The 24,427-nt window shown below is 40.2% G+C and overlaps 2 protein-coding genes across 6 annotated transcripts in view; both read left to right on the plus strand.

Annotated features, from left to right (window-relative positions):
• The window catches only part of RP9 (RP9 pre-mRNA splicing factor), a 214,575-nt gene that overhangs the window by 58,963 nt on the left and 131,185 nt on the right, over positions 1–24,427 (plus strand). The window lies entirely within an intron of this gene.
• NT5C3A (5'-nucleotidase, cytosolic IIIA) overlaps positions 3,627–24,427 on the plus strand; it is a 55,649-nt gene continuing 34,848 nt past the window's right edge. The window contains exon 1 of one of the 3 annotated variants that reach the window (XM_040472294.1): positions 3,627–3,845. In XM_040472294.1, the coding sequence (XP_040328228.1) occupies positions 3,708–3,845 (138 nt within the window). In that variant the 5' untranslated portion in view covers positions 3,627–3,707. The remainder of the gene's footprint in view (positions 3,846–24,427) is intronic. The other 2 variants (XM_040472298.1, XM_040472297.1) reach the window with 2 other exon arrangements.

Genomic DNA, 24,427 nt, shown 5'->3' on the forward strand with positions numbered 1-24,427 from the left:
CTCTCTCTCTCAAAATAAACTTAAAAAAAAAAAACAACTTAAAAATTACACCTTTACTGATCTTTTTAAGATCAACTACTTGAAAGAGAAGTACCAGTATTTAATGTCCCCATATTCTCATTTGTGTACTCCAGATGCATAGGAACATTGTAATATGTGCTATTATTGGACCACCAAATATACATCATTCCCTTGCCACCCAGACCAGAATGTTCCCAAACTTTCTAGCCTGAAATATCTCCTAGCTCACTCTGAATCCTCTGATAATCCTCTGATAATCAATGTTGATATTCTCATATTTTCCCTGGGCCCACTTCAAATCACTTGGGCTCTTTTAGTGTAATTTAAAACTGAGATAGAATTACCAAACCCATTCCAACCAATGTTCAAGAATCTTGCAGCAACCAAACTCCCAGTTCAAATGTATTCCATGACATTAGCCAGGGTAGATATAAAGAGTCATAAATAATGAAGCCAGTAGAAAAAAGTAAGACAAGACAGAAATTAGTGGAACTTAAAGTTGGCAAGGGAGATGAAATTTTAAGTCAACCTTCCTATTTACCCTATTTATATCATTATCTATGTTCCATCAGGCTGCCACATTACTTTTTTGGTGTACAGTTAAGTTACTTTTGGTTTCATTCAGAAGCTAATTAACCCAATCAAAGACTACAATGGTAATTGTAGAAATAACAAAATCTCATTTGTTAAAAGATTTCATACCATTAATTTCCTTTTTAAAGAAATTGGTAGATTTAGGGGCACCTGCATGGCTCAGTCAGTTGGGCATCCAACTTCAGCTCAGGTCATGATCTCACGGCTCATGGGTTTGAGCCCGAATCAGGCTCTGGGCTGACAGCTCAGAGCCTGGAACCTGCTTGGAGCCTGGAACCTGCTTCGGATTCTCCGTCTCCCTCTCTCTCTCTGCCCCTACCCAGCTCACTCACTCTCTGTTTCTCAAAAATAAATAAACGTTATAAATAAATAAATAAAACTACACTTAAAAGAAATTGGTAGATTTAAAAATCACAACATAGGGTGTCTGGCTGGCTCAGTCAGAGGAGCATGTGACTCTTGATCTTGGGGGCGTGAGTTCAAGCCCCATGTTGGTTGTAGAGCTTACCTAATTAAAAATAATAATTTAAAAATTAAAAATCACAACATAGATTTCCCTTTTGGCTTCAAGATGGAACTGATAGTATACCTGAAAGACCTTACTGAAGGTTTCTGAATATCCTTGTCTTTAACAGGATTAATAAAGATCATTAGGTTCAAACAAAGCAAACACAAAACATTTTCCCTTTGTACACAAAAGGAAATTTTGTGTACAAATTTTGTGTGATTAAGAAGTTAGTAATTCATTTTCTGAATCTTGGTCTTAAAATCAGCTAAATCAATCTAAACTGCAGTAACCCACAAAGTAGAGGGAAGTAGAAGCAATAATCCTATTGCAAGAAGGAATCATGAGGTATTAGTGTATGAATCCAACTTCATAGGCTGAAGTTTGCTTTACCATTTGCTGGGGACTTGTTGAGTGTAGGTCACAGGGAAGGATGCTCAAGCAGCACATACACTCCTCAATGGAATACTTTAAAATTTGTGTCATCTTTTTCTCAGATATAGTTACAGGGTCTCACATATATTGTGCTTATATTAAAATGAACAAAAAGGCTAACATCCTTCCTAAGAAACTGATCACTCTATATCCCTCAAATCATTTTATGGCATCAGGGAATTAATCTTTCCCACAAAACAAGACACAGAAAGCACACTCGTGTACCTGATATTTAATTCCAGACTTGCTTTCTTACCAGATGCCTGATCAGGTAGGCCCTCCTTTACATTTCTAAGAATGCTCTTCCCACAAATTGACCTTTAAGAACTCCTGCCAGGGTCTCAGATCAGGAATGGAGGGCACAGAGAAAAGCAACCTGTAGCTTCACTGCTCCCTCTTGTTTATTCCCCTGCTCCAATTTGTTCCAAAACCCAGGCAAAAAAAAGAGCTTCACCAGGCAGCACCACCAGCTCCAAAGAACCTCTCTGGATCCCTTCTGTGTCACCCATAGAGATCAGTAGAGGAAACTGCATCAGTCCCTTGCAAGAGACCAGGCAGGTGAGAATAATTCCTGATACTTACAAAGAGGAGGAAATGACTGAAGAGGCAGTGAGTGGAATGTAGCAGAAAAGGACAGCAGAGGCGGACACTGCCTAACTTCAAACCATCTTTACCCTGTTGTCATTGCACATTTTTTAAAAATTGTGCTATGAAACACATAAAATTTACCGATTTATCCATATTAGAATATACAGTAGTGTTAACTATTTTTGTTTGTCTAAGGTCTCTAGAACCTTTTTCACCTTGCAAAACTGAAACTCAGTACTCAATTGAACAACTACCTGTCTTCTGCTTTCCCCAATCCCAGAACCACCATTCTACTTTCTAACCGTTTGACTATCTCATATAAGTAGAACAATGAAGTATTTGTCTTTTGTGACTGGTTTATTTCACTTAGCATATGTGCCCAAGGTTCATCAGTATTGCTGAATACTGCAGAATGTCCTCCTTTTTAAAGGCTGAATAGCAAAGCATTCAATATATATATGCCACATTTTCTTTATTCATTCATCTGTTGATGGACATTTCAGTTGTTTCCACATTTTGGCTATTCTGAACAGTGCTGCAATGAACATGGGAGTGCTGATATTTGAGTACCTGCTTTCAATTCTTTTGGATATATATCCGCATTGCTGGATCATATGGTAATTCTATTCTTTTTTCCTAGTTTAAAATTTTGAGGAATGTCTATGGTTTTCCATAGTAGCTGCACCAATTTACATTTCCAACAACGGTGTACAAGAGTTCCTATTCCTTCACATCCTCACCAACACTTGTAATTGTCTTTTGAAAAAAATAATGGTTACCCTAATGTGTGTGAAGTGGTATCTAATTGTAGTTTTGATTTGCATTTGCGTGGTGGTTAGTGATGTTGAGCATCTTTTCAGTCTTTTGTCCCATTTTTAAAATTGAGTTTGTTGTTGAGAGAGAGAGTGCAGGGAGGGGAGGAAGGGCAGAGGGAGAGAGAGAATCTTAAGCAGGTTCCAGGCTCAGCTCTGAGCCTGAAGCAGGACTCCATCCCACAACCCTGGGATTATAATTTGGGCCAAAATCAAGAGTCGGATGCTCAAATGACTGAGCCACCCAGGCGCCCCTATAGGTGGCCTTTTTACTGTTTCTTTTGCTGCTCAGCAGTTTGTCATAGCCCATACCACTGCTGAGGCCTTCTGGGGGCTGTAGTCCTAAGCGGCTGAGGAGGGCGGAAGGCAGAAGACTTTTTCTGCGTGGGTAGTGGTTAGAATCAGATTTCTACCGGACGGGCCTGGAGTGAACCAAGACTTGCTGGTCCTCGTTAGCAGAGATATAATTAATACCATTCCTTTTTCGGTCTTTGGATACTTCCTCAAATGGAGGCTCTGAGGAAAACCGACCAGGCGCCTCGGCTGGGGAAGCAGGCCACGCCCCTCCCAGCCTACCCGTCCCTGTGTCCGCTCACAGGGGCGGGGCTTTCCGCGGGGCGGAGCTCAGGCAGGAGGGGGCGGGGGCGGGGCTCCTGCAGAGAGGCGGGGCGGGGCGTCCGGGCTTCTCTGCGGATTGCAGCCGCTCAGCGACCTCTTCTTTTCCGGCCCGGATAAGCAGGACACCCCCATTCATGGACCGGGCGGCGGTGGCGAGGATGGGCGCGGTGGCGAGCGCCAGTGTGTGCGCCCTGGTGGCGGGGGTGGTACTGGCCCAGTACATATTCACCTTGAAGAGGAAGACAGGGCGGAAGACCAAGATCATCGAGATGGTGAGTACGGGGCTCGGTGCGCCCAAGCGCTTGATGGGCCGCAGGGTGTTCCGTCCGGCCTTACCTTCCCGCGCGGGCGCTTCTGGAATGCACAGGGCACGCTGGGGACCCATTCACTCCACGAGCGGCCACCCGGGGGCCAGTGACCCGGTCTGGACCCTCCGTGGTGTCACTCCTCTGGCCTTGGCTATGTCTCCATTTGAAACAGAAAGGCAGCAAATAGGTGATTCGGAAATAAGCCACCTCCTGCAGCCAAACCCGTTTCTCAGGAAATAAACTGAACGTTCTAGACTGGTTGTTCCCTAATTCCTGCAGCCAAACCGTTGTGACTGATCCATTTCGGACAGAGTTGTTTCTGCACCCTGGCTAGAATGACTTAGATTATGAAAAGGTGTAACTTCTCAGTGGTTGGAACAATGCCAGTTAACCCAGTTGGAATTCAGAATAGTTTATTTTGTATTTGAGTGTTATTTCTTCTTGTCTCAAACTGCCAGGAAGTATCTTTGTGTTCGTTTTTTCCCCCAAACCTCTTGCATAACATTTTTTTGGAAATTTATTTCCAATTTTATTGTAAAGTGTTTCAAGAATGTACCTATTTAAGGTACATTATAAACAATATTTGCTTCAAAATTGGGGATGTTTTTAGTTGTTGTTTTTATTTAAAACCCATTCGCCAAGACAAGTTACTCACTGAGTTGCGTTTTAACGTGCTTACTGTAGTGCATAATCCCATGTTTACTCACAATAATGTGCTATGTGCATGAACATCTGGGGTCAAATATTCATGAAAAGTAAGTTGACAGTCTACCACCATATTAAGTAAGATCATTCTAGGTTCATATACTTGGAATACTTCAGCCTCAGTTACATGTTCTAATTGATTAAAGAAACTGTCCTGCTGGCCCCAGATTGAATTCAGAAATATTTTTCCATAACTAACATTATAAGATATGTCAATTCCCATGTCTCATATGCCACTAAGATTGATAAGTTTTGTTTATTGCTACAATTAAATTATTTTTAATGTTTATTTATTTTTGAGAGAGAGAGACACACACATAGAATGTGAGCTGGAGAGGAGCAGAGAGAGGTAGACACAGAATCTGAAGCGGGCTCCAGGCTCTGAGCTGTCAGCACAGAGCCCAACGCAGGGCTCGAACTCACCAACCATAAGATCATGACCTGAGCTGAAATCGGATGCTTAACTGACTGAGCCACCCAGGAACCCCTATTTTTTTTCTTCACCTCTATACCCAGCAAATATTTTTATTTCAGAAATTTCATTTTATTGTTGCTGTCCTGCTTATAGAACTGTGGGAGTTTCCTTTTGTTCCAAACCAAAAATTTATAACCCATGTGGTAGGGGAGGGGAACTAACTGCCATACCTTACTGTGTGTACTTAAACTATGGATTGGTCTGTTATATCACTTCTCTAAACCAAGTAGAGTTAAAAATCAATGCTTTCTTAAAATCCCACAGTGATACCATCCTAAGAACAGTTTGCTGTCTTTGTGAAAAATAATAAAAGCCCATCAGGCAGACCAACTTTACTTATGATGTGCAGTATAGAAATTAGTCTTTACATATACGTATGTATACATAATATGTTATATCAATTCAGAGTGTGATATATGTGCAGCCTGCTAGTAGCTTTTAAAAGGAAACCGTTGAAAGAGCTCTTTTTTTAATTTGTAATTTTAATAGGTTACTTTTTCAAAGGGAATAAACATTTGATTGGGATTCTGAAAATTTGGGTTCAAATCTTAGTTTTATCTCTTTGTAACAGCTGTGTTTTAGGGGTCATGTTCTGCCTATCCCCTACCCCATCTTTCAAACCCCCACCCTAGAGAATCTGTACAAACCTGTGAATGTCTAGTGGACATAGCTTAAACTGGTCACAAATAATGGAACTAGCAGGAACTACCTAAGCAGGGTGGGCCTGTTAGCTGGTAGGTAAGCAAATGACTTCTGGCACTGGGCTTAGATTATGCATTGCCTTAAGAATTTTTAACTAAAAGACACAAAGGTGTGGCTAGTGGGCTGAAACTGCTACAGCTGAAAGGTCCTTTAGGGCAGCGAGATAAATATACAGAGGAAGCCTGTCAGAAGACATGCTCAGGATGTTCAGAGTTCAGAGAGAAGAGAAACCATTTCTCATAGTCAATATACTTCATTATTAAATACTTATTTTAGAACAATTTTACATTAACAAAATAATTGAGCAAATAAGTAGAGTCCCAACCAGTTTCCCCTATTACAACATTTTACATTAGTATGTTACATTTGTTGAAATTGATGAACAAATATTCATACATTTTTAAATATCCATACTTTGTTCAGATTTCCTGTGTTTTTACCTAATGTCCTTCTCTGTCCTAGAATTCCATCCAGGGCACTGCATACATTTTGTCATCATGTGTCCTTATCTTGACTGTAACAGTTTCTCGGATTTTTCTTGTTTTATCTGTGATACAATAAGAAATATATATTTGGTGTTTGGCCCAGGTTCCTGCCACACAGCTCCTAAAACACTTGGACTCTGGGAAGCTTTAACAGTGTCTTTTCTATGCTAATGAGGTGGACTGGTAGCTGGGGGCCCCCAAGATGGCTTCAAGATGTGGGCTGGTTGATTGAAAGATCAAGACATGATTAGAGCAGTAGAACTTTTAACCCCCTCTCCCGTCTGTGAGGAGAAGGGGTTGGAGTTCCTGGCCAATAATTTATTTAATCAAACCTACCTGCATACCAGATGTCTATAAAGACCTCTAACTTTAAGTGTTTTGTATTTTGCCCTATGCTTCTCTTTCATTTGGCTGTTCTGAGTTATATTCTTTATATTAAACCTGTAATAGTAATTAAGCACTCTCCTGAGTTCTGTGAGTTATTCTTACAAATTATGGAACCTGAGGAGGTGGTTTTAAAAATCCTCAAATTTAGGGTGGGAGGGAGGGGAGGGTGGGTGATGGGTATTGAGGAGGGCACCTTCTGGGATGAGCACTGTCAAATTTATTTGACAATAAATTTCATATATTGAAAAAATAAATAAATAAATAAATAAATAAATAAATAAATAAATAAAAAATAAAAATCCTCAAATTTACACCCAGTCCATCAGAAGTATGTTTGGCAACCTGGAACTCATGACTGGCATCTGAAATGGGGACAGACTTGTGGACTAAGTCCTTATCTCGTGGGATCAGACACTAACTCTAGATAGTGTCAGAATTGTATTGAATTGTTGGAAGAGTTGGAAGATTGTTGGTGTGAGGAAGAAAACCCACACATTTGGGGTCAGAAGTGTTTATAAAAACAGATGAATGTAATTTAATAATATCCAACTCATGGTAACTGCTTAATAAGTAGTAGATGTAATTATTATACCAAAACACAGACTATCAGCCACTCTCATAGCCTACATTTTTTCCTTATGAACTCGATTAGGGCATAATTTCTAACCACTGGTATTATTTTCTATCTTTATCTCTCCTAAGCCTTCATTGTAAAAACTACTCTAATTATCCTCAGTAAGGATGGCTTGCAATTTTTATAAACTGGACTGAAAAGATTAAAGTTGCCAAGCATGTATATAGAAGTTGATACATATGTAGTAGAATTTTGCACAAATGAAACTACTATTGGTGATGAATTGTTTTAAGGAATGAATTCCCCCACCTCTCTTAAATTCTTGCAGGTTTCAAGTCCTTCCTCATTGCTATTGACCATCACTTACCACTTGCTACTGAGTTTTAACTCACTATTCTAACCAAACATGCCTGCTCAGGTAGGACCTGTTCTTTTTGCGGCCCTTTTGGTTACTCCTAATAAAAAAAAGATTCTGGAATAAAGCTTAAGTATTTATTGCTAGTTTCCTACCAGGCAGAGAAACCCATTCCAACGCAATGTTTAGGCTTTGATAGATATACTCTGAAGGAGGGAAAGGTAAACATATGTATCTTTCATACAGGTTTTTTTTATATACAACTTAAAAAAAATTTTTTTTGAATGTTTATTGAGAGAGAGACACATACAGAGCATGAGTGGGTGAGGGGTAGAGAGAGGGAGACACAGAATCCACAGCAGGCTCCAGGCACCAAGCTGTCAACACAGAGCCTAATGTGGGGCTCAAACCCACTAATCATGGGATCATGACCTGAGCAGAAGTTGGGTGCTTAACTTGACTGAGCCACCCAGGTGCGCCACAACTTTTTTTTTTTTTTTAATATTCATTTATTCTTGAGAGAGAGAGAGAGAGAGAGAGAGAGAGCTCGAACGAGGGAGGAGGAGAAAGAGGGAGACCCAGCATCCGAAGCAGGCTCCATGCCCTGAGCTGTCAGCACAGAGCCTGACGCAGGGCCCGAACTCACAAACCATGAGATCATGACCTGAGCTTAAGTCAGTGAAGTGGGATGCTTACTGACTGAGCCACACAGGCACCTCCATACAACTTTTTTTAATTGAATGATGCATGATGGCTTTATTGTTTTTTACTTGGTTGGTTTTTATTCATCGTCATTGCTTCCATATTTTATTCTTTTCAGACAGCACTTACCTACTTTCATATTAATTTAGTGTAAATATAAAAGCATTAACAATACACGTCTTCTTTGATTTACAATGGAGTTATGTTCCTATAAACCCATTGTTAAGTTGAAACTACAATAAGTCTGTGATGCATTTAATATAGCTACCAAACGTCATAGCTTAGCCTAACTTACCTTAAACATGCTCAGAACACTTACATCGGCTTACAGCTGGGCAAAATTATCTAACACAAAGCCTTTTTTATAGTGAAGTGTTGAATATATAATATAATTTACTGAAAGTGAAAAACAAAATACTAGTATGAAACAGAATGGTTATCCGTGTTACAGTTGTTTATCCTTGTGACTACATGGCTGACGGAGCTGTGGCCACCGCCATTGCCCAACATCAGGAGAGAGTATTGTACCACACATTAGTAGCCCAGGAAAAGATGAAAATTCAAGGTATAGTTTCTACTAAATGCATATCACTCTCTCACCATAGTAAAGTCAGAGAATTACAAGTCAAAGCATTATAACTTAAGGAATCTAATCAAATTTTAGGGAAATAGTAGGAACTGTAATTTTTGCTTTATAAAAGTAAAACCCATGGGGTGCCTGGGTGGCTCAGTTGGTTAAGCATCCAACTTTGGCTCAGGTCATGATCTTGCAGTTAATTAGTTTAAGCCCCACATCAGGCTCTGTGCTGGCAGCTCAGAGACTGGGCCTGCTTCAGATTCTGTGTCTGCCCCTCCCCCACTCACCATCTCTCTCTCTCTCTCTCTCTCTCTCTCTCTCTCTCTCTCTCTGTCTCTCTCTGTCTCTCTCTCTGTGTCTCTGTCTCTCTGTCTCTCAAAAATAAGTAAACATTTAAAAATAAATAAAAGTAAAACCCAGTGCTTGAAACTAAATAAAGCTAAATGTTAGTGATTAAAAAAACAGCAGTGTACAAATTTAAGTGCTAAATGTGGCTTTTAAAAAAAGAGAATTTAAAAATGTATGCGGTGACACAAAAACAGACACATAGACCAATGGAATAGAATAGAAACCCCAGAACTAGACCCACAAACGTATGGCCAACTCATCTTTGACAAAGCAGGAAAGAACATCCAATGGAAAAAAGACAGTCTCTTTAACAAATGGTGCTGGGAGAACTGGACAGCAACATGCAGAAGGTTGAAACTAGACCACTTTCTCACACCATTCACAAAAATAAACTCAAAATGGATAAAGGACCTGAATGTGAGACAGGAAACCATCAAAACCCTAGAGGAGAAAGCAGGAAAAGACCTCTCTGACCTCAGCCGTAGCAATCTCTTACTCGACACATCCCCAAAGGCAAGGGAATTAAAAGCAAAAGTGAATTACTGGGACCTTATGAAGATTAAAAGCTTCTGCACAGCAAAGGAAACAACCAACAAAACTAAAAGGCAACCAACGGAATGGGAAAAGATATTTGCAAATGACATATCGGACAAAGGGCTAGTATCCAAAATCTATAAAGAGCTCACCAAACTCCACACCCGAAAAGCAAATAACCCAGTGAAGAAATGGGCAGAAAACATGAATAGACACTTCTCTAAAGAAGACATCCAGATGGCCAACAGGCACATGAAAAGATGTTCAGCGTCGCTCCTTATCAGGGAAATACAAATCAAAACCACACTCAGATATCACCTCACGCCAGTCAGAGTGGCCAAAATGAACAAATCAGGAGACTATAGATGCTGGAGAGGATGTGGAGAAACGGGAACCCTCTTGCACTGTTGGTGGGAATGCAAATTGGTGCAGCCGCTCTGGAAAGCAGTGTGGAGGTTCCTCAGAAAATTAAAAATAGACCTACCCTACGACCCAGCAATAGCACTGCTAGGAATTTATCCAAGGGACACAGGAGTACTGATGCATAGGGGCACTTGTACCCCAATGTTCATAGCAGCACTCTCAACAATAGCCAAATTATGGAAAGAGCCTAAATGTCCATCAACTGATGAATGGATAAAGAAATTGTGGTTTATATACACTATGGAATACTACGTGGCAATGAGAAAAAATGAAATATGGCCTTTTGTAGCAACGTGGATGGAACTGGAGAGTGTGATGCTAAGTGAAATAAGCCATACAGAGAAAGACAGATACCATATGGTTTCACTCTTATGTGGATCCTGAGAAACTGAACAGGAACCCATGGGGGGAGGGGGAGGGGAAGGAAAAAAAAAAAAAAGAGAGGTTAGAGTGGGAGAGAGCCAAAGCATAAGAGACTGTTGAGAACTGAGAGCAAACTGAGGGTTGATGGGGGGTGGGAGGGAGGAGAGGGTGGGTGATGGGTATTGAGGAGGGCACCTTTTGGGATGAGCACTGGGTGTTGTATGGAAACCAATTTGACAATAAATTTCATATATAAATTAAAAAAAATAATATAATAAAAAAAAATGTATGCGGTTAGCCATCAGGGCATTAGGACAGCACCGATGAAACTCCTTACAAGATGCAGCCACTTTCAAATGACAATTATTTTAAAGTAAAAACATTTTAATCAGATGTATGTATGTTTATATACACATAGGCTGTTTTATAAGAATTTGTCTTCTTCTTTCTGGATTATATTAGGAGAAATCTTGCAAGTGTTTTTACTAGTTATTTCTGAATGAATGCTAGCTTTCCTGTCCTACAGTGATCCACCACAGAACTTACCTACAGTTTTAAGAATCTCAGAATCTCTGTTTTCCCCACTGTTCCTCTTTAGTCATCGTTCTTGTTAGATAGGTTAGCCAACAGTGTGGGTTTTATTTGCTTTTATGAAATTTTGCATTTAGCTGTCCAATACATTGATCTCTCAGTACAATAACTTAGGATTTGGTGTTCTGTTGTATTAATTGCAGAAACTAGTCCAGAAAATTTATTTAGTGTCATTGAGGACAGAAAATGTAATGCCCTTAATATATTGATAACAAATCGACCAACTTTTCAAATTATCAAAATCCCATATGTGTAATTTGTGGTTTTAAAGTTGTTTTAGAAAGCTGACTATATATATATATATATATATATATATGTATGTGTATATATATACACACATACATATATATATAATTTTTCAGAAATAGAATTTAGTGATCCATCACTTACATACAACACCCAGTGCTCCTCCCAACAAGTGTCCTTCTTAATGCCCCTCCACCCATTTAGCCCATCCCCCCACCCAACATCCCTCCAGCAACCCTCAGTATGTTCTGTGTATTTAATAGTCTCTCTAGGGGTGCCTGGGTGGCTCAGTTGGTTAAGCATCGGACTTCAGCTCAGATCATGATCTCACAGCTCTTGAGTTTGACCCCCACATCGGGCTGTGCTGACAGCTCAGAGCCTGGAGCCTACTTCAGATTCTGTGTCTCCCTCTCTCTCTACCCCTCCCCCACTCACTCTCTGTCTGTCTCTCTGTGTCTCTCAAAAATAAACATTAAAAAAGGAAAAAGAGACTCTTACGGTTTGTCTCCCTCTCTCTTTCTATATTATTTTTTGCTTCCCTTCCCATATGTTCATCTGTTTTGTTTCTTAAATTCCACATGAGTGAGATCATATGATATTTGTCTTCCTCTGACTGACTTATTTTGCTTAGCATAATATACTCTAGTTCCATCCACCTTATTGCAAATGGCAAGATTTCATTCTTTTTCATAGCCGAGTAGTATTCCATTGTATATATATCTACCACATCTGTTTTATCCATTCATCATTCAGTGGATGTTTGGGCTCTTTCCATACTTTGGCTATTGTCAGTAGTGTTGCTATAAACGTTGGGGTACATGTGCCCCTTCAAATCATCACTCCTATATCCTTTGGATAAATACCTAGTAGTGCAATTGCTGGTTTGTAAGGTAGTTCTATTTTTAATTTTTTGAGGAACCTCCTTACTGTTTTCCAGAGTGGCTGCAGCAGTTTGCATTCCCAACAGTGCAGAAGGGTTCCTCTTTTTCTGTGTCCTCGCCAACATCTGTTGTTGCCTGAGTTGTTAATTTTAGCCATTCTGACAGGTGTGAGGTGGTATCTCATTATGGTTTGGATTTGTATTTCCCTGATGATGAGTGATGTTGAGTATTTTTTCATGTGTTACATATATTTTTTTAAAATGTTTTTTATTTTAAGAGAGAGAGAGAGAGACAGAGGTGAGCGGGGGAGGAGCAGAGAGAGAGGGAGATGCAGAATCTGAAGCAGGCTCCAGGCTCTAAGCTGTCAGCACAGAGCCTGATGCAGGGCTTGAACTCATGGACCATGAGATCATGACTGAACTGATGTCAGATGCCTAACCAACTGAGCCACCCAGGTGCCCCTGTGTATCTTTTTTTTTTTTTTTTTTTTTAATTTTTTTTCAACGTTTATTTATTTTTGGGACAGAGAGAGACAGAGCATGAACGGGCGAGGGGCAGAGAGAGAGAGGGAGACACAGAATCGGAAACAGGCTCCAGGCTCTGAGCCATCAGCCCAGAGCCCGACGCGGGGCTCGAACTCACGGACCGTGAGATCGAGACCTGGTTGAAGTTGGACGCTTAACCGACTGCGCCACCCAGGCGCCCCGCCCCTGTGTATCTTTTAATCCAAAGTATTGAAAGACTGAAAACTGACTTTTTTTTTTTTTTAACGTTTATTATTTTTGGGACAGAGAGAGACAGAGCATGAACGGGGGAGGGGCAGAGAGAGAGGGAGACACAGAATCGGAAACAGGCTCCAGGCTCCGAGCCATCAGCCCAGAGCCTGACGCGGGGCTCGAACTCACGGAGCGCGAGATCGTGACCTGGCTGAAGTCGGACGCTTAACCGACTGCGCCACCCAGGCGCCCCTGAAAACTGACTTTTTAATGATTATTATTCTCAAGTTAGCTACATGCTGTGTGTTCTTGGCTTCAGGAGTAGATTCCCGTGATTCATCACTAACATATAACACCCAGTGCCCGTCCCAACAAGTGTTCTCCTCAGTGCGCATCATCCATATTCCCCAGCCCCCCAAACCCCCACCCCTAACAACCCTCAGTTTTTTCTCATATTGGAAAGTCTCTTATGGTTTGCTTCCCTCTCTGTTTTTATCTTATTTTTCCTTCCCTTCCCCTATGGTCTTCTGTTAAGTTTCTCAAATTCCACATATGAGTGGAATCATATGATATCTGTCTTTCTCTGACTAACATATTTCACTTAGCATAGTACCCTCCAGTTACATCCAAACAGCAAGATTTCATTCTTTTTCATAGCCGAGTAATATTCCATTGTATATATCTACCACATCTTCTTTATCCATTCATCAGTTGATGGACATTTGGGCTCTTTCCATAATTTGGCTATTGTTGAAAGCACTGCTATAAACATTGTGGTACATGTGCCCCTATGCATCAGCACTCCTGTATCCCTTGGATAAATTCCTAGTAGTGCTGTTGCTGGGTTGTAGAGTAATTCTATCATTAGTTTTTTGAGGAACCTCCACACTGTTGAAAACTGACTTTAAAATTTAAGGCCTATCTTTTTGTGTTATTCTTCTATTTGCTATTAAAGTAAGTTGAAAACAGACCTTTCCTTGTAGAGTTTAAAAACTAAAATAAATTATGTTCTTGGAAGAGAACGGCTTCATTTGATTAGACTATTTAGTAAACAGAAAGAGCTGGCTAAGGAGACCAAACATTTCTAGCCTCACATATTTACTGAGGGAAATAGAATTATAATCTTTAAATTAGACAAAGATTAAAGGTTTTATTATGAAAAATGGAGTTAAATTTGATTTCTGTGATCTCTTCTAAAGATGTGATTGGCATGTGGACTATACATGATGCAAGGGATGTAAATAGAACATGCCTTTATTTTTCTTTCTTGTGGCCTCTTTCAGTAGTAATCTTTCTTACCAGTGGTGAAAATGCTGATGAACCTATGATTTTTTGCTTACTCTCAGGTAAAAGACAGTCTTTTATTTAAAAAAAAAAAAAAATCTTTTTTTTTTTAATGGTTATTTTTGAGAGAAAGAGAGGCAGAGAAAGACAGAGACACAGAATCCAAAGCAGGCTCCAGGCTCTGAGCTGTCAGCACAGAGCCCGATGCGGGGCTCGAACTCGTGAACTGTGAGATGATGACCTGAACCGAAGTCAGAGTCAGTTCCATTTCTGTAAATACAAGTGTCTAGTCATATAGTAATCATGAGTTCAATATTAATTCTGTGGTGAGACTTCTAAATGGACATTACTAGTATCACCAGTATTTTTAGTCTTCTCCCCTTTTTGCCTTTGGGCAAGCTTTGCTATTCTGGCCAGTAGACTGTGTCTGGAGATGATATGGCTACTTCCAGGCCAGTATAGTTGTGAACAGTTACACAGTTGTCCCTAGTCTTTCCTACTACTAGAGTAAACCCTGAAGCATCATGTTGACGTGGAGACAACACAATATCAAAGCAGCCTGGAATACTGAGCCAATATGTGGAGGACAGCTGCCCTGGAAAGCCCTCTGAACCCACATTGGACTTTGTGTGAATGAAAAAATCAACTTTTTTGTGTGGTAAGGAACTGAGATTTTTGTGTTGTTATAGCCCCATAACCTATCCTGACTAACACAGACTTCTTCACTACCCCAAAGCAATGGCTTACTGCAGGTGGCTCCTCCCCTCCCTAGTTAATGGTGGCAAGTGATCTGAGATTGGATGGGAGGATGAAGTCACCCTCTCTGTTTCCCTGATGCTCTTCCTTCCCCCGCTAGCCATTGCTTCAGACTTTTGGGTTAATAGGGTAGGAGGAAGGCTGTCTTTTACTAGAAAGTAAAGAAATGTGAGTTCTTATTTGACTCGATAGGTTTGTGCTTTCTGGGCCTGCAAGATATTTAAAATTGACTTTCTCGGGGCACCCGGCTGTCTCAGTTGGAAGAGTGTGTGACTCTTGATCTTGGGGGTCATGTTCCAGCCCCACATTAGGTGTAGAGATTACATAAATAAACTTTAAATAACTTTTTCTTCTTCCACTGTAGCCCCATAATATGGGCAATTAATTTTTTTGGTACCCCACTCCACCTCAACCTGATTTTTTTTTTTAATTTTTTTTTCAACATTTATTTATTTTTTGGGACAGAGAGAGACAGAGCATGAACGGGGGAGGGGCAGAGAGAGAGGGAGACACAGAATCGGAAACAGGCTCCAGGCTCTGAGCCATCAGCCCAGAGCCCGACACGGGGCTCGAACTCATGGACCACGAGATCGTGACCTGGCTGAAGTCGGACGCTTAACCGACTGCGCCACCCAGGCGCCCCTCAACCTGATTTTTTTTAAGTGATCCATTCCATACAGTCTCATGCCTTTGAAGTCTCTCCCTCTCAGGTGGCTCTTGTAGGCTGGACATAAATAGGTTTCTGGCTGGTTCCCTCCTGCATGGTCTCTCTTCTAGTCTGTGGGAAACATTCACTTATCCATGGCTCTGACAAACTCTAGGAGTACAGGCTATTACAACAAAGTCACTTTTTAACAATGTCAGCTTTACGGAGTTATGACTGACAAAATTATGAAATATTTGAAGTGTGCGTTGTGATTGGATATAATATACACTGTGGAAAGGATTCCCCCATCTAGTTAATTAATACACCCATCACCTTACCTATTTATCTGTGTGTGTGTGTGTGTGTGTGTGTGTGTGTGTGTGTGTGTGTGAGAACATCTAAGAACATTTGAGTTCTACTCTCAGCAAACTTCAATTATATAGTACAGTGTTATCAACTATAAAGAAGATAGAATACTTGATGAATTTGCCATCATCCTTGTAACGGGCCATGCTAATTTCCTTAGTTTTCCAAGTTTAGTATATGTGCTGCCAGTGGAGCATACATAGCAGAGCCCCTTCTGTCCCACTGAGTATCTTTTGTAGCTTGGGTCAGGTGGAAAACACATTTCAGGTTCTCCCAGAGACCCCATGAGAGTCCCCTGTTGCTTGGTGAGAAGGTAGACTCCACCATCCCCATTCCCTTAGAAGCTGAGGGCATAGCAACAACTCTTCACTCTTTTCACTCTTTTGTATTCCTTAAGTGGGTGAGAGCCCAAGAGTCATCAAGCCAATTCTCCCCATTTTCCTCCCCTCACCTTGGTATGATACCTGTCCCTGAATTGAACCGAAACAGGAAGATTCCTAAGTTAATATCCTATTACATAAGTTTAACATTCTGTGAATTTTTTTAGATGTTACTCATTGTTATGGGCAGAATTGTGACCCCTCAAAGGTTCTAACTGGACTAAGAATCAACAAGAAATCAATTGACAGATTAACAGGAGAAAATCAAATTTAATAGCGTACGTATGGGGAATCCACCCAGACATGAAAATTCCAAAGACAGGCAAAATGAAGTGTACATGTCATTCTGAACTCAGGAGAAGGGAATAGGGGTCTGAGACTTGAGAGGAATGCACTTCACAGGACAGAAGGAAGAGCAGCTGTATGGTAATTAGACGTTTGCCTTGCCACGTAGATGAGTCACTCACGTAAAATTTGTCTCCTTATTCTGGGAAAGATCCCCCAATTTAGAGTTCTTCTATGTAGTTAAAGGATGGACAAAAGTTTCTCTTGAGCCCACAGGGTCTCGCTTGCCTTCGGCTCAAAATAATCTTCTTGCCAGAGTGGCCCATCTCGGGGCGGCCTGCCCTGGACTCCTACATGCTTTTGAATGATAAGCAAGCATTCCCATTTCTTGAGTCCAGGCCTATGTGTTCTGTGTCCTCCTTGGCCTGTTCAGCCTCCTTGGGTGATGCAACCTCTCTCTAGTGTTCATTCTTTCATCTGGACTGACAAGATGGACACTGGCTTCCCCCTCACTAGAAGCTCCACAGCCAGTTAAAACTGTGATTTCTGGGGCGCCTGGGTGGCGCAGTCGGTTAAGCGTCCAACTTCAGCCAGGTCATGATCTCGCAGTCCGGGAGTCCGAGCCCCGCGTCAGGCTCTGGGCTGATGGCTCGGAGCCTGGAGCCTGTTTCCGATTCTGTGTCTCCCTCTCTCTCTGCCCCTCCCCCATTCATGCTCTGTCTCTCTCTGTCCCAAAAAAATAAATAAACGTTAAAAAAAAAAAAATTAAAAAAAAACCAAAAACAAAAAACTGTGATTTCTAATTTAAACACATCTCAACTATTTATGGCTTCCTTCTTGAAGTTTGTTTGTTGGTTGAGAGAGAGAGCATGCGGGAAAGGAGCAGAGAGAGAGAGAGAGAGAGAGTCTCTAGAGGTCTCCACACTGTCAGCTCAGATCCTAACTTGGGGCTCGAATCCACCAAACACGAGATCATGACTTGAGCTGAAATCAAGAATCCGATGCTTAACCGACTGAGCCACCCTGGCACCCCATTTATTCACGGCTTCCTTGTACACACCAACAATTACTCCTTAAATAGCTGGTGGTGTTTTTGAAACTTGAGTGAGTTTCCTTCCTGGAGATAAACTTCTAACAAAACTTCTTCCTTTCTTCTATTTTAAGGTAACATCAGATGTTCTCTGGGTACTATACTGAGTAAGTGTAAAGCCCACTATTGAATGTATATTTAGAAAAGGGAGAGGGCGGGGAATGAAGGTTTAAACACAACTGCTTTAGTGGCTCAGCTGTTGCTAGGCTTTTGAAAATATCTTTATATCTCAACTTTTGTCTAATTTACATCAGTACACAGATTTATGACCTTTTAGGACCTGTTTTGAATTAATGACTTGTTTTGTAAAGCATATTCCCTGAACTCCTGTGGCATTTCCTGGTGATTTCTCATAAAGGAGCAATTTATACACTGTCTTGTATTGTTCACTGTTATGTGTGGTATTTAAGGGTCTAGATTGGTCCATATTTGCCTTTTTTATTTGTTGCACCCAACTAAGAGAAACAGAGACCCCAAATCAGTGGCTTTAATAAACAATAAACATTTTATTTTTCTAATGTAAGAAGTCCAAAAAATAGGCAGTTGCTGGTGTTAATTAGGGGGCATATGGGTATCAAGACAGAGGTCCTTGAAATTCTCTTGGCTCTTCTCATGGTGACAAAATGGCTTCTGTAGTCCTGCCCAACATGTCCATCTTCCAGGGAGGAGAATGTTCATTTCAGTAAAGCAGAGCTTTCTCCTCACTTGTCATTAGAGAGGACAGTGTCATATAGCCACCCTAATTGTGAAGCTGAGGAATTTTTTTGACTGAGAAATCACCCCCCGCAATAAAATTAAGATTCTGTTAGTAAGAAACAAAGGGAGGAATTAGGTAATAAGCAGTCTACTGTACTATACCATAGTCCCTATTCTTTTTCTGTATTACTTGCCATTCAGTAAATTGATTTAAAATTTGATCAAATATAAATGCATGTATATAATTTAGGATTACTGGTGGTCAGTTGGCTGGTGGAAAAACAGAGCATTCCAACTGCTACAAGTCCTTGGCCATTCTGGACGGCAGTCCAGAATACAGACTCAGAATAGCTTTGCTCTTCTGTCCACCACAAGCATAAAGATTTATTCATTCATACCTGAAATACCTAGGTCTTCAGTAGTTCTGGAGACGTCACACTGGGTTTATGCATGCTAAGATTTAGAAGCTAGTCTCCCAATTATGTGCCACAACTAGCTTAAAAGCTAGAGTCCTAACAGTACTTCTAGAATGAATAAATATAAATTTGTGAAAGAGATAGTAAGGAAAGGCTGTGTGGAATTCAAAGGAATAGGAGATTACATTGGGTAATGTTTGATGGATGTGGTGTTATTTGAAGAGTGACAATCATGATTGATCCAGTCTGAATAAAATATATATTGTAAAATAAGGGGAATATGTTAAACTCTTGACATTGGCAAAGAATATGTCCAAGATCATTTTCAATCCCAAATTTGCAAGTGTGGAGATATTTGTACCAGGCATATGACTTTGTCTTTTCAAATCACATTTGCCATGTTACCTATGTGTTATCCTCATGTAGCAAGTTTCACCACATCAGCTTCAGCAAGTGTGAGCTCTAATCTAGTGAGCTGTTTTTATGTTAGCCAGAATACTTCCTGATACCATTGGAGTTTTTAATTCTTTTTGTTGTGAATTCATTTACACAACAGATGGAGCCACCCTTGAACCAGATGCTATAATACCTTTCGGGTGTTTTTTTGTTTTTATATTTAAGTAAGGGCTAGGCCCATTGTGGGGCTTGAACTCACGACCCTGAGATCGAGAGTTACATGTTCTACCAATTGAGGCAGCCAGGAGCCCTGATACTTTAATATCCAAGAACTTTAATTATCCAAGAACCAATGATCTTTTCTAGCTAAAAACCATCATATCCGTAGATCTTTTTACTTTCTTTCTTTATTTTTTTTTTAATTTTTTTTAACGTTTATTTATTTTTGAGACAGAGACAGAGCATGGGGGGGGGGGGTCAGAGAGAGGGAGACACAGAATCTGAAACAGTCTCCAGGCTCTGAGCTGTCAGCACACAGCCCGACACGGGGCTCGAACTCACGGACCGCGAGATCATGACCTGAGCCGAAGTCAGCCGCTCAACCAACTGAGCCACCCAGGCACCCCTTACTTTCTTTAATAAGCCCTCCAGGTGATTCCAATGTGAGCTAAAGTTTGAGAATCATAGAAGTTAAAGAATTCAAATTTTTGTCCCCAGCAAAATTTCAAAGTTTACAAAATTTGTTTAAAAAAAAATCCAGTTTAATTGTTCACAAATAGTCACAATTAAGGGCTACCAAACAATTACCGTGTGGAAAGAGAAATCAGTGAGGAGCATTTAGAAAAATGGGCACTTTCATTTACTCTGTTGGAAATGATATATACGCTGGTTAAATAAATTATAGTGCATTGGTTACTTGTGGGAAAGAAAGGCAAATGAAAAATTAAGTTTCCTTACTGCCTACAATGCATTGACAAGTCTTGAAACAGGCAGTGACATTCCTTTAAGAATTCAGCTACCTCAGTGATGACACTTTGCTCAGGGCAAAAGGCAGTCTTAGCTTAACATTATCCCAACTGCAGCTCCCCCACCCCCCACCCCAGGATCCTGTAAGTCTACTTTACATATAAAAATTCCTTTGGAACCCTCCTTTATAACCCATCCCCCCAAGATATATGATAGCAATCATGTGGCCCACTGATAATAAACATCTAAAGGGTCTCAAGACTGAATTTTTACTAAACAGTAATAAATGACCTTTTCCTAATAGCAGCTAGCACCTTGAAGTCCTGGAAACCTTGTTTCCAAAATACCTTAGAAATTTATGCTATGCCTAACACTCTCCCAACCTGAAGGTGTATAATCAGTCACTCTTCACAACCCCAGTGCAGCTCTTTCTGCCCATGGGTCCTGTCCCTGTACTCTAGTAAAATCACCTTTTTTGGGGGCACCTGGGTGGCTCAGTCAGTTAAGCATCTGACTTCAGCTCATGTTATGATCTCACAGCTCGTGGGTTCGAGCCCTGCATCAAGCTCTTTGCTGACAGCTTAGAGTCTGGAGCCTGCTTCGGATTCTGTGTCTCCCTTTCTCTCTGCTCCTCCTCTGCTTGCACTCTGTCTCTCTCAAAGATAAATAAGCATTTAAAAAAAATTTTTTTTTAATAAAGAAAATCACCTTTTTGCACCAAAGACGTCACAAGAATTCTTTCTTGGCCATCAGCTCTGGACTCCCACCACTCCAAAATCAGTTACATTATGGTGCATTTGTATAATAAAATATTATTGCAGCTTAAAAAATAAGAAAGTAAATCTGTATGAGTTAACATTTAAAAAAACTTAAAAGATAGTAACTAGGGAGAAAAGCATGTTCTAGAACAGTTGTGGTTCTGACAGAGATACACATGTATATGCTTGTATGTCACTTGAAATTCTTGAAAAACTGTACTAGAAGCTGTTTGTAGTTGTTACTAGTTATGGTGGAACTTGGGAGGATGAGACTGGGGAAGGAGATTTCTACTTTTTCATCCTTTAATGTTCTGTAGTGTTTGAAGTAACATGACCATGTTTATTTTTTTAAAAACTGGTTAATTGAAAGAAACCTTTTAAAACCTGTGTTGGGACCACAGTGTAGAAGCATCTTCATTATCAGTAGTAAGGTATTTGTAATTAATTTGCTGAAGAGCCTTTGAGTGTGTTATATTCATTTTAAATAATCAGTGGTAAGATCTGGAATGCATTTTAGTGTGCTTAATCTGGTAACTAAAGTATATGAAATTAGCATAACTAGAATCAAGAGATGAGCAGTGTGAGGAAAAGATAATTTTCCCTCTGCCTTTCTAAGTTCTGTGCTGGGACCCTATGTCAAAAGTTAGAATTAACAAGAGAAAAACAAACAAGTTTTATTAGCACATGTACATGAGAGATACCTTGGGAAAAATGAGTAACTCTCCTGGGTGCTTTAAAATTATACCATCTACAGCTAAAGACAAAGAGAGAAAAGGTCATGAAAGAGGCCTGTTGTGGGATGGGTGGAAGAAAAGTATGGTAAACTTGAGTAAGGGTTGATGTGCAGATTTAAATGCATTCTCTCCATTGATTTGAGTTAGAGGTGCTTTCATCATCTTTCTCTTCCTTCTCTTTTGGTACTGAGATGGAGACACACACAGAAATGGAGATTTCCTTTATAAATGTAAATTTCCCTTGCAAAACAGAACTTCTGCTCTTTTCAGATCTTCTCCGGTGTCTACAGTTTCTCTGAAATTATCAGCTCAAAATAATCTTTGTGCCAAAGAGGCATATGTTGGGGCGATACTCTGTCACACTCAAGGAGCAGGAATTAAAATAAGCCTGGATTAAAGAGAATGAAGCCCTAGACTGCTATGGGCGTAAGTAGTAAAAAGGGGACAGAAAATTGGTGGATTGCAGAGGTGAAATCTGTAGGATTTAAAAGGGAACAGGATTGGTAACCTCAAAATCTGCCATCTTCTTTTTGCTTTAACTCGAGATGGTATTGAAGATGGTGGTTTGGGCCATTTCAGGGAGTTACTTAGTTTTCCTGGGTATCTCCCATGTATACAGGAAGTATACATGTTATTAAACTTGTGTTTGTTTTTCTCCTATTAATCTGTCTCTTACTATAGGAGAGTTTTGGCCAAGAACCTAGAAGGGTATAGGCAAAATTATTTTTCCTCCCCCACAGATTTTATAATTTTTACAAAGTATCTTGGATTATCATTAATTCATCGTAGCAGTTTGAATGTTTCCTACAATTTGTTAAATCATTTCCATATATTTCTTTTTTGTTTGCATTTAAAATAATTCAGACATCACCTTATTTAGAGGTACTGAATTAAGCCTATAAAGAACCTGAAATCCAATTTTAATCCCTATTCTCTTTTAAATTAGGGATTGTAATTTGTCTCCTCAGTACAGTAAGTTATTTGAAACCCAGTGCCATGAACCTTATCTGAGGTTCCCCCCCACCTTTAAAAATGTCAATGAAGGAAATCTACACAATTTCATTTTTGTGTCAGCAGGTGGCAGACTTCTCTTTGCTATGGCTTAGTGCTGGCTTTCTAAATTACCTTTCATGTTTATACATTTTTATGTTTACTCTCTCATTGCTGCTTAAACCTAAAGGTTTGCCATCCCAAAATGTGCCACTTTGTCATGTGAATTATTGTGAACTGAAGCCAGTCAAGACCCAGAGGGGTCAGGAAAAGCTTTTTGCTGCCCTTCTACCTGCCTAAAAGAATTTAGAAAGGGGCGTGTACCAGGAAGAGAGCTATTACCAGAGATTGCTCTTTTATCTGAGAGATTTACCTGCACGGAGGCAAATGTTGCTCTTCTCATTTTACTGGAATTGCCTTCCTCCCCTTTGAAGCTCCAGACCTCTACCCCTTTCTGCTTAGCTCAGGATGGTTTATAAGCCTCAATTGCCTGACTGCTTTTAGGTCTCTTATCTTTGTGGGTTCCCGTAGGTGTGAAATTAAGGATTTCTTTTCTGTTAATCTTTTTAGTGTGGGTGGTCTCAGCAAAGAACATAAAAGGGTAGAGGGAAAGTTATTGTTTTGCCCTTACAAACCATTAATCTATAAAATTTAAACCAACTGACACTCTTCTGCCATTATAGATGTAAATTCCATTGTCTATTTTTTTTCCATATATGTTGTTTATTTTCCTCATTTGCAAGGTGCTAGTAGATTACAGCATTTTGTTTAGTGGTTGATTGGAAGGTTGCTTAATTTGTTTGGCAAGTTCCTGCTTGTAAGTGGGTGGAAATAGATAGTCACATGTTTAACGTGATGTGGGTTCCCGCAAGATCCTTCCTGTCCCCATTTTATCTCTGAAGCCTTGTCATGGCACAGCCCTCTCGTTTATTTTACATCAAATGCCCCACTCAGAGCCTGGGTTCAAAACACCATCATCAAAAAACCCCAAAATTTATCTAGATTTCTCTGTGACACCATTAGTGTTCTAAAGTAATGAGACCCTCAGTCGATTTTGATGGAGGGAGATAGGAAAAGCGTGAGAACCTAAGCATAACAGCATAGTGAAAAGTGGCAAAACAGAAACCCGCTGAAGTGACTTCAAGAAAACAGGGGGCTACCCTGGGGCTACCACTAGAAAACACTTAGAAACTGATTCCCATTTGGGTTAGCTGGGCACTGCCCTATCATCCTGTGACTAGGAGAAAGGAACTAAAATTTGGGGGTGTCTACTTATGGCTAAATTCACTGTGCATGTTTACTTTATTTAATCCTTAAAAACACAGTCCAGCTAGTAATATTGTCATAATATGTATTATTTTGCTTAGGAACTAGCTTAGTAAGCAGCAGACCAGCCCTCAGTATGCTTAAAGAAAGCCTGCTTCCCACTTGGGAATAAGAATTGCTTTAATGAAGTGTTATTGTGTTGCTGATCTTTAAAAATTTTATCTCTTTCCGGACGCCTGGGTGGCCCAGTTGGTTAAGCGTCTCACTTCTGCTCAGGTCATGATCTTGTGCTGGGCTCTATGCTAACAACTCAGAGCCTGGAGCCTGCTTCAAAGATTCTGTGTCTCCCTCTCTTCTCTGCCCCTTCCCTGCTCATGCTGTCTCTCTCTGTCTCTCACAAATAAATGTTTAAAATTTTTTTAAAATTTTTTTTCTCTTTCCAAGTTAAATACT

This window comes from Herpailurus yagouaroundi, unplaced genomic scaffold (assembly GCF_014898765.1).
Source record: "Herpailurus yagouaroundi ecotype Mexico unplaced genomic scaffold, PumYag 100, whole genome shotgun sequence".
In the NCBI taxonomy this organism is placed as follows: Eukaryota; Metazoa; Chordata; class Mammalia; order Carnivora; family Felidae; genus Herpailurus; species Herpailurus yagouaroundi.